This window comes from Glycine max, chromosome 10 (genome assembly GCF_000004515.6).
Source record: "Glycine max cultivar Williams 82 chromosome 10, Glycine_max_v4.0, whole genome shotgun sequence".
Taxonomy (NCBI): Eukaryota; Viridiplantae; Streptophyta; class Magnoliopsida; order Fabales; family Fabaceae; genus Glycine; species Glycine max.
The window spans coordinates 3246034-3257258 of NC_038246.2; the positions used below are offsets into that span (position 1 = coordinate 3246034).

At 29.1% G+C, this 11225-nt stretch overlaps 1 protein-coding gene across 1 annotated transcript; it reads right to left on the reverse strand.

Annotated features, from left to right (window-relative positions):
* Positions 1–4327: 4327 nt before the first annotated feature.
* LOC100783110 (patellin-6) lies at positions 4328–6655 on the reverse strand. Its single transcript, XM_006589754.4, has 4 exons — positions 5531–6655; positions 5289–5413; positions 5074–5215; positions 4328–4777 (listed from the first exon to the last, which is right to left on the reverse strand). Exons 1-4 carry the CDS (start codon positions 6416–6418, stop codon positions 4514–4516), a joined length of 1419 nt encoding a protein of 472 aa, XP_006589817.1. The 5' UTR covers positions 6419–6655; the 3' UTR covers positions 4328–4513.
* Between the last annotated feature and the right edge of the window lie 4570 nt (positions 6656–11225).

The window sequence follows — 11225 nt, forward strand, 5'->3', positions numbered from 1 at the left end:
AATTGGAAAGAACATGAGGAGTGGTGATTTATAGGTATGAGAGGAGAGTGACTGAGGGACACGTCAATGAATAAGGGTTGCTGAGTTTGTGACATTCTTCACCTTGCATGGCTATTGTTTCCAATTTTGTTACACCTCATACATAAGCATGCATGCTTCGTTTATATTTGCAATGGTACAATGAACAACACCAAAATTGGAGGCACTCTGAATGGTCCCCTCCTACAGATTCTCCGCGTCTCAAAGTCTATCCTCTTATACAATATGAGAATATCAGATCAATATTGTTCTATTCAGTTCATCATGTATATTTTTATACAATTTCGTTTATAAATGAGATAAGCTGATTAAAAATGTGAAATAAAATAAATAATATTACAGTAAAAGATAAAAGAAAAAGGTTATAGAAACTGTTAAATATTTTTCTTATAACCATTAGTATATATCATCGATCTTTCATATGATGCGTTAATTATTAAAAAACAAATCCACAATATATAATCTTTGCCTGAATCCTCCAGCATAATTGTCTCTGTAAAGATATATATTAAATACTATGGTGTGTTAAGAATCCTTCTCAATTTGAACTGTTTTACTGTGCATTTTGTCAGTACTATGATCTTATATTGTATAGTAACGGCGCCTCCTCTTTTCCCACTCAAGACTCAACGTTTGTAAATAATGATTTTTTCTTCTGCATTAAGTATATTTTCAGTTGAGAGATGAATCCTTATTACATGAATAATTATAACTATATACAAATTTTCTCTTTTATTTTTCTCTCTTTTCTTATCATATTATTTAGTACATTTTAATATTTCTCCCTTTTCTTTTTTATATCTCTCTCCCCGAAACAATTATCTTTTTAAAATTCTCTTAAAAAAATTGAAACAGATAAACAATTATTTCTTTAAATTGAAGAAACATTTAGTAAGTTTAATTTCATGCATTACTAGATAACTAGGAAGAGCACTCAAAATATTCAGAGAGGATGAGAAGGTGAGTACACGTATAGAGGGTAACAGCTCTTCTGCACGTGTGCATATGCATGGCTATCATATGATATAAATTACGTACACGTGCCTCCCTTATTTTATTCGGATAGTGAATTTGGGCTACAGTCTAAAAAATACAGAGGCGTCGATTTTATGCGTATATATATACGATTGATCGGTGGATCTAGCTATCTGAGTAATGTTTGGATTACAGGATTATATAAGTGAGAGACAGAGAAGCATGAATAATTGATTAAAGACTGGGACCATGTCTGAACTATTTTATTCAATACAAGAGGAATAAATTAATGTTAACAGTGGATCACAAATTTAGTGATAATTTTTCAAAATTATATATAAATTACTTCGTTACTAATTTTATTTTTTCTTAAAAACTCACTTAGAATTATTCATATATTGAATTTTTTATATACGATTAAGTTAAATACTTTAAAAATAATTATTCTTCATACTAATTTTATTTAACTTAAATAGGATTACCTCCTCTTATGAACGATATCAACCCTTGTTAAACTTTAAAATAAAAAACTTTAACAATATTTTATGCTATCGATTAGATGATGAGCATGCATGTTATATAGTTGATAGACACAAATTTTACTAGATTAAATATTTTTTAAGTCCTCAACGTAAGTGTCCTTCATTAAAAAAATTTACAAACAAAAAAATCAAACATAAATTCTTTTAATAAATTATATTATTGTGTGCATCTAACAAGATCAACATTCTATTCATATAGAATACTTTTTATTAATTTCTTTCATAAATGAGATAAATGGATATACAAAAATATGTTAAATAATATGACAATAAAAGATAAAAAAAAACAAATATACAAGTTGTTCTCCAGCTTGTTTTATAAACATAGTATCGTGTTCGTCTCTTTTATGAAAACAAGTAATTATACTACGTACGTTTTTGAGAATCCTTCACAATTTGGACTATTTTATTGTACAATATCTCTCTATATGCAAAAGATCTTATAAGCAAAGGCGTCTACTTTTTTTTTCCACTCATCCAGACTACTTGACATTTGCAAATGATGAATTTTTCTACATTAATTAAGGACACATTTTCAGTTGAGATAAATCCTTTTTAGATAAGTGGTTATTTTGATTATTTTAGATGAGTGATTACAATTAATTATATACCAATTTTCTCTTTCATCCTTTATTTATTTTACTTTTCTATCTTATCATATGATTTATCACGTTTTAAATTTTGCATTTTCTTTGTATTATTTTTTCTTTTATCTTTCTATATATCTTTTTTCCCTAAACATTTATCTTTTTTATATACTCGTATACAGTACAATCGCACTTTAGCGTGCAAATCCGTTGCTATCATATCATATTAAACTTACACGTGGCTCACTTATTTTATTTGGCTGGTGAATTTGAGCTATAATTAAGTCAAGAAAACATATAGAGGCGTCGATTTTATGCGTATATATACGATGATCGGTGGATCTAGCTATATAGTAATGTTTGCATTTCAAGCAGTGCGGATCCACACTTATTTGGGTTGTACATGTATATTTTATTTTTTAAATAAATTGTCTCTCCTAACTTAGATCTAAATCTATCATTATTTTAGGATTATATAAGCATATGCAGTATACTGAACAGTGAGAGAAAGAGAAGCAAGAATAAATCTTGAAAGAGTACGATCATGTCCGAACTATTATATTAGAAGAGGAATTATAATTATTGTTGGATAAATATTTATTTTACTCTTTTCAAAGTGGTAAGGATTCACAACTTGATTCTTAAAAAATGAAAATTTTGAATTTAATTTTTAAATGTATAAAAAGTATAACAGATTGATTCTTAAAAGATAAAAAATTTAAATTTAATCCCCTAAATATATAAAAAATGTGACAAATTAATTTTATCCTTAATTTTCTTATGTTATCCCTAACCTATCTTGCATGTTTAAACAATACATTCAATGATGATAGTTGACAATTATCATTATCATGTGATTGTCCTTTTTTAATTTAGTTTTTAAATTTAATAATTTATTCTCATTTTAACATTTGAAATCACTTATTAACATTTTGATATCTAAGGTAACTTATTATCATTTTAATATTTGAATATAATCAGTTACTAACATTTTGATCTCTAAGCTTAATTATGTATTCTCATTTTGATTTTTAAAAATATTTTTAAATTTTTAATTAAATCTCACATTACATATAATTATTAATTATTAGCATACTCATCATCATATCCTCTTATTTTCATTTCACATCCTTCATTTTTCACTTTTCTCTTAAATAATTCATCTTGACTTTATATTCATAATTTGTATTCAAAGTTGGTTATTTATTCAATTAAAACATCAATTCTAATAAGAAAATAACATAAAAACATCCTTAACAAATTATTTAATTTCCATCTTAATAGAAGTGAAAAAATGTTGTAATATTTATACTGACATGCAATATGAAACTTAATCATGAGTTTAAAAAATTCAAAGAACACTAACCGGAGACATTGAGTCTGTGGATTCTCTCCGAGCAGCAGGAACAACCTTGCCCCTGTTATATTCTTGCGTGGGGATAAAACCACTGAATCCCAACGTGATTTGCATGGAAGAATTTAAGAATGAAGATTTAATTTAACCATTTGGAGTGTCTCCATAAATTTCATTCAGTCTTGAACTAATTCTGGATGTACTTGTGATTATACTTTATGATGCATCCTGGTAAAGGAGTTTTAAAACTGCAGTAGGCTCAAGGTGTTTTGTTTTGGAAATTGGTTCCAGAAAATTTTGGTTGAGTTTGTTGCCGAGTTCTGCAATGGAATATAATTAATTTTAATTAACTTCCATAAGCAGATTCTTATTCCTTTCACTGACAAAAATTTCTTAATCCAGCAACCAAAATTAAATATGATTATTAATCATTTTTTATTCAGAAAACTTGATGCACCCTGATGCATTTTCCATTTTGCTGATGCAACCAATTGTCTGCATTTTGACTACGTTCTTTGTCTATCTCAAGATAAACAAGTTATCCCCCAAAAATTATCTACAACTAATAGAAAAGGACAAGAGGTAAATATTACAGAAGTAATGTTTATATATCATTACTCAATAGTACACAATCATTCAGTCAAAATTTTCATACAACCAATTGTTGGTTTTTACAATGAAAGTCATATTTATCATTTTTTTTTGTTGATTAACAGTGAAACAATTTTTACACTGACAATGAAATTAATCTCAATAAAAAGAATGCAAGACTTCAAATAAATCAAACTCACTGTGGTTGAACTAGGCAACTAGCTGTAATGTAAAGTATGTAACATAAAATCTTCTATTCCATTAATTCATGGCTTTGTGTCCCAAATGTTAAAAAAAAAAACCCATTAGAAACATATGGATATGCAAAGAATCAATTCTAGCAGTGAGTAAAAGGGGTCTATTCTGCCAGAAATTTCATGTTGGTATAACTGAGTGTGAATGTACAATATCTTCAAATCAAATTGCTACTGTAACAAGAAGAACATTGGAACAGTGGTTCTAGCTGTAAATCTATAGAACATTTTTTTCTTCTTATAGGTTCCATTTTCAACTGTTATCACTATCTTCCCAGGTTCACTGATGTAAAAGGAGTTTCTAGTGCTGCTACCATCTACACTTTGGTTTTGCAATAATACACTGTATGAGCCTTCATCATCTGGAATGAACTCTTCCTTGTAGGACACATTCCATCCCACCACAGTTACATCCCACATTATTGTCACTCCAAGCTAGACACATTCCAAAATCAAATTACAACAAATAAGCAAATTAGGCCAACATGATAAATAATAATAGAGTTTAATGTATATGTACTAGCTGTAAAACAGTTTTACACTGACATCCAATCACAAATCATCATTTTAATTACTTTAAGATAAATGTGAACAAACTTATCATATATGATGGATTGTAATTAGATGATTGTGTACTATAGTGCATAATCATTTTTCTCATAATAATAATACTTTTACGTGCATGTGCACAAGTGCATTCAATTTGAAACCAAAAAAAATCATGTATATACCTCTTTGACCGGAAATTCAACTTTCGAAACCGTACTTCCTTTGATTTTATGCTCTGAAACCTTATCAGAAGGTGAAAAATCTTCATCATTGTTCCTCCTTACACCACCATATTCAGTTGGAAGGTGCTCTGGGGCTATAAACCTTCACAAATGACAATGTTAATTAACGGTGGTTGAATTAGATAAGATTGAGAGAATGGAACCTAAACACTTACTTAAGAAGTGTCTGTGTGACCTTCTGTGGCCTAGCTAAGATGAACTTCTTTTTATTTCTCTGATTCATGAACCTTGAGAATAGCACTTGAGAAGTGTAGAACCAAAATGGAGCATATACTATAATCTGCAAAATTAAATATAAAAAAAATGGGGGAAAGAAAAATCAATCAGCATTCTGCAGTTTCAATTTAGATTGAAGACATAATAGCCAATATGCTCTATTATACATTTATAAACTAACATTTTTGTGAATGATCTCAGGGTAGTAATTCTGAAACAAAATTAGAGCCCTTTTGCTGAGTGAGTTGAGCTCCTTGGTTCCTTGCATTGGTGTGTTCCTCAAATCAAAAACCTGAAGTACAGAGTTCACTCCTCCTTCCCTAAAGCAAAGCTTCTTCACAGCCTTTTCAATCAATTGAATTCTCCACCTCAAATACTTGTCACATTTGTTATCTGATCCAAAGGTCTTCTTATAGATGCGCCTGTCTTTGAAAATCCCACAAACATGGTAACACACAGGACGACCTTCCCTATCTTTACTGCACAAGAATCCTGCATTATTATTTCCAAACTCAGCCCCCAAATCCTCATCAATGATCCTATCAACGTTGTTCTCGCGCCGCCACACAAGTGTCTTCTGCAGCATGTCAAATGCCTCACTCACCTTGAAATCCTTGGCCTTCAAGAATTTCCTCAAAACAACATCAGTTCCCTTATGAGCCTTGCTTGGCAACAAAGGAACGCCCCAGAGAGTAATCTCTCTAATCTGTTCCCTTGCCACTACTATTTCTTGTGGCGCAAGTTTCTCATGATCTTGTTCTCCTAACAGATAGTTCCCAAGAATGGCATCCTCAACCTTGCAACGAAACTCGAGCAATGACTTCTCCGCCTTGAGCTTGATCTCAGCAGGACTCGGGGCTGCGTCTCCCAAAGATGTGGCCTCAAGATCATCATCATCATCTTCTTGGTCACAATCATGATCTTCTAATTGGTTCTTCTTCTCTAATTGGACCTTGAGACTCTTCTCAATATTGTTGGTGTTCTTATCGAAGAAATTGAAAACTAAGGGCACCCCAACAACGATTTTCCCATTTTCATCGTTGCAACAACATTCATTGGTGTTGTTCATGGTTGCAACAAAAATGTTGAAATTAATTCTTCTTCTTCTCCTCCTCCTAGATTAGAGCATTTGGCAGAGGGAGGGAGGGGGTGGAGAAGGAAGAGAGAAAAAGTGGCATTTAGATTTACATTACATGCATATGCATGAGAAGGCCTTGTTAATTTGTGACAACTCAATAATGTTGAATGATGATGGGTCACTTTCCCTCAAATTGAGAATTCTCAACCGTTAGTTTGTTTAGGTGAGTGGCGCCAAATATAGATCACAAATGGCTTGGTTTCTTATTCAATGGCAAATATTGCTTTTTGAATGATTTAAACCAAGTTGGCATGGCAAGAGGCACACGGACCAACCTCGGTGTAATCACAACAACCATCTTTGATTTCTTCTTTGCAATCTTAAAACCTGCCTCAGAAGAAGAAAAAAAATACAGGGAGCAACTTTTTATATATGCACTAGCTTAATAATCCGTGTCTTGCACACATGTTAAATCTTAATTATGGATTGACCCATAAAGTTATTTGTCTCCGACATTTCACCTTTATCAAACACTAAAATATAAGTTCTTTTGTTCGATCATCGTTGCACGCATCATTCTTCAATATCTATTGTTGGTTTTTCAGTAAAGGCTTACCATTATTCTGTAAAGGCTTACCATTAAAAGACATAATAAGGAAGAAATTATGGGAAAGTTCATGTTTCTTTCTTTTTTTATTATTATTTTCATCTCATTAATTTTTATTACATATTTCTATTTGTTTCTTTTCTTTTTGTTTTCATTTGACCACACCTTACATATCCCAATATTTAAATATTTTTTCTTTCACTTTTTAGAAGATTTTTAGTGTTTGATAAAGGTGAAATGTCGGAGACAAATAACATTATGGGTCAATCCATAATTAAGAAAATTACAATATATTTACACCAAAATAATGGTAAGCCTTTACAGAATAATGGTCAGCCTTTACTGAAAAACCAACAATAGATATTGAAGAATGATGCGTGCAACGATGATCGAACAAAAGAACTTATATTGATTATAATTATACTAATTAAATTAAAATAACATAATTAATTTAATTAGTTTACTTTAAAAGAATCTTAATTACCTCAATTAACACATATTAGTCATAACTACCTTAACTTTAAAATAGAATATATACATTGGTCAAAATAGTCTATTTAACAATATTTATTTTTATAATTAACATCATATTTGTATCCGTAACGAGTAACACCGTTAGTTATTGTAAAAGAAAATAAACAATTTTATATTATACATATAATACTAAATTTGGTAAGTTGATTGTTATTAGATAATGAATTGTTTACAAAAGCTAAAACAGTGAAAGAAAATTTTAAAACATTTAACAGTGAGATGGTTATTTAATAGGGTTTAGTAACATGAGCGGTAGGATAAATTGAGTTTAAAAGATTTGTTTTGTAGCAGAATAAATTGTATGCAAGAGGAGAAACCTAAGTTATTGTATAATAAAAAAACTGTATGTAATTTGTATGAAGATTAGTTATTAATTATGATCCGCCAATAGAGAAAAGGAAATGATATATTTCATAAGATATCAAAGGTACCAAGTAGAGTACACAAGAAAAGATCCCGTTACAAAACCAAGAAAGGAATTATTTGTAATCTCTTATCTTAACTATAACTATGTCCTGGTACAAAAAATCTTGTTGTATCTAAAACACTATTATTCATCCTTTCTACATATATCCATATCCAAGCAAAAAAATGATGAATATAAAACACATATCCCATCAGAAAACACATGCAAGATGCTTAATGATGTTGGCAGATAGACCAAGCATACGAAGAATAAGAAAAGCTTCTCATTTAAGTTGCATGGTACTATGGTGAGCCATTTCTACTCCTAATCATGCATAATACTTGATTGAAATTTAACTGCACCTAAAAGACAAATTGTTACCATTCTCCTCATGTTGAAATCAAATGATTTTTATTTGAATAAAATGATAGATACATTGAGGAATAAAAGGAAAGAACATGTTAAGTATCATATTGAGTTTTTGGGTTTAAAATTCCGTAATGATTAGTTTAGTTTCATGATCATAGGAAAAAAAGACATGATAGTTTAGTTTAAAAAAAAATAAGTTATTATACAGATAAATTCTCATCATAACATAATACTAATATGCAATTTTCACTTGACAGCAACTTGTGTTGGTGATAGACGTCACCTGATTAATTTGTATTTGTAAGCATGAAAATATCAGCTTGAATGGAATGAGGAAGAGTAATTATTTTATTCATTGTTAGTAATATTATTTTAGGTATAATACTTACCAAAATATTGTAATTGTTTCTTAAAAATTCCTCAAAAATGATCCCGTAGTCAGAAAGTCTACATCAAGAAAAGAAATGTGGTTAATTTTTATCCAAATATATAGTTTACAAATGATATATAGTTATTTACACCATGATAACATGGCAATGGGGTGGGGCGGAGACGGGTATTGTCTCCTCAGTTCCCGACCCCAACTCCCCTACATATACCCGTATCCGTCTTGATACTTGACGGGTTAAAATTTGTTACCTCATTTCCGTACCCGTTGGATATCGGGTATCCCCGTCCCCGGTTTAGATTTGTAAAAAAAAATTGTAAAAAGATTATATTGAAAATCTGATTAAAAAAATTGATTGTTACACATTTATTTTTAACTACTTGTATTTGCAGTGCATTTGTCTACAAAAATCATCAAGAAAAGAATCTTAACTTATGTAAAAATTATAAAAAAATTAACAAGTAATTAATAAAATTTTAATAATTTCATCATCGGGACGGATACAGGAATGGGTTTGGGACGGGTAGTGACATCCCCGTCCCCGACCCCGACCTCGATTAAAAAAGTCGAGTAATCTTCGAACCTGAACCCATACCTGGTCAACTCGGATATTTTTCATCAAAATCGGGACGGGTTTGGATGAATACCCACAGGTACGGGTTACGGGTTTCATTGTCATGCCTACACCCTGGTCATAGGTTTTGAAAAGCTTCTTTAAAGACAACATTGGTGGTTGTCTTTTAAGGGTTTTCCATCTTTGTCATATATTAAAATCTTCAGCCCTTTATTTACTTTGTCCTCTAGAAAATGTCACATATAATTGTTCATGACTAAATATAGGTCTAGGCAAGTATAAGTCTATGTTTTTCAATTGTTGACCTTGAGACTTGTTAATTATCATAGCATAAGAGACAATCAAAGAAAATTTTCTTCTCACAAGCTTGAAAGGTCTTGATGACTAAAAAGAAGATAAAGACATTCATGGAATGTAAACTAAGTTTTCAATGTTTTTTTTCAAAAATGATGTGTGCTTCAATAACATGATTTGCAAGTCTTGTAACTATTAATCTAGTTCCATTAACAATGATAATAATAATAGTTATTATTATTATTATTGTTGTTGTTGTTGTATAATAAAATTGATTTAGAATTTATATTTGTACAATAATTATATTTGGAAAAAATAAAGTATAATAAATTAATTATTATATTATATTATATAAATCAAAATATGTATAATTTTTAATGATTTAATCTAATTGCATATATGTAACTAAGTGATTGAACACAAGTAGTTAATGTATTGAAATTAAAATTGAATTGTATGAGTTTTATAAGTTCAATCATTGACAGAAATAATTTTTAGTCAAGTTTTATTGACCTCCTGCTGAATTCCGCATTAGTCAACGTCTCTTTCCCTTGATGAACTAGGGGATTAAGACAAAAATCTAATACATACATGTTGTAATCACCTAAATTACTATAATTATTTATTTTTATAAATTGATAGTAGATTAGTTTGAATGGTCAAATAAAAAAAATCACATTGATCATAATTTCCTTAATTTTATGTATTAGAATAAGAATATATATTATTCACCAAAAAAAAAAAGAATGTATATTAGTACTGCAAATTAATTTGAAAAATAAATACTTGTATTATTAGTTTGAATTTTTTAATAAAAAATTCTACTAAGCATAATTTCCATAATTACTATAACTACTATAAATATAATAATTACTTTAATTATACATTTTAAAAGAATTTGTTTTTCATATGCTAACTTATTTAAATTTTCAAAGATAATAATGCGAGATTATCATCCTATAATATATTTATGTCACGAAATTAATATAAATCTTATGAGATTTTTTAAAATTTGAAAATTGAATTAGACTATAGTGTTATAAATTAAAATGTGATATTAAAAACGTGATAATAAAACATTGTCATAATTATAAAATAAAGAACTATTAAAGATTTCATGTTTTAATTGATTAATTTAATCAAAATACATATACCTGTTATAAGTGTCTGTGTTACTATAATTAAGTAAAATAACGTATTTTTATGAATTAAAAATAAAAATAAAAAAATAGAATTTAGGCATGAAAAAAATGAATACGATGATTTTAACCGTGCACCATATCAGGCATTAACCTTACTAATTTTGACCTGCACGGTATGCACGTACCAGATGTTAAAATATATTATTTTTATAAATCGGAAATAAAAGAAATGCTAAACTATATAATCTGCTTGAGAAACAAAATATATAAATTGGATGATAGAGTTTCTAAAATTATAGTTCTCTTCAACTAAAGAAGTGACGAAAGCAAAAAATTTAGTCAATGGATTAGTATACACTTGACCAACAGCATGAGTTTAATTAGTTAATATGATATGGTCAAATATTATAACTTTAAACTCTCTAGTTATTTAAAAAATAAAACATAATAAGCAAAGAATTCGTTCAAGTCATAAACAAGGCCA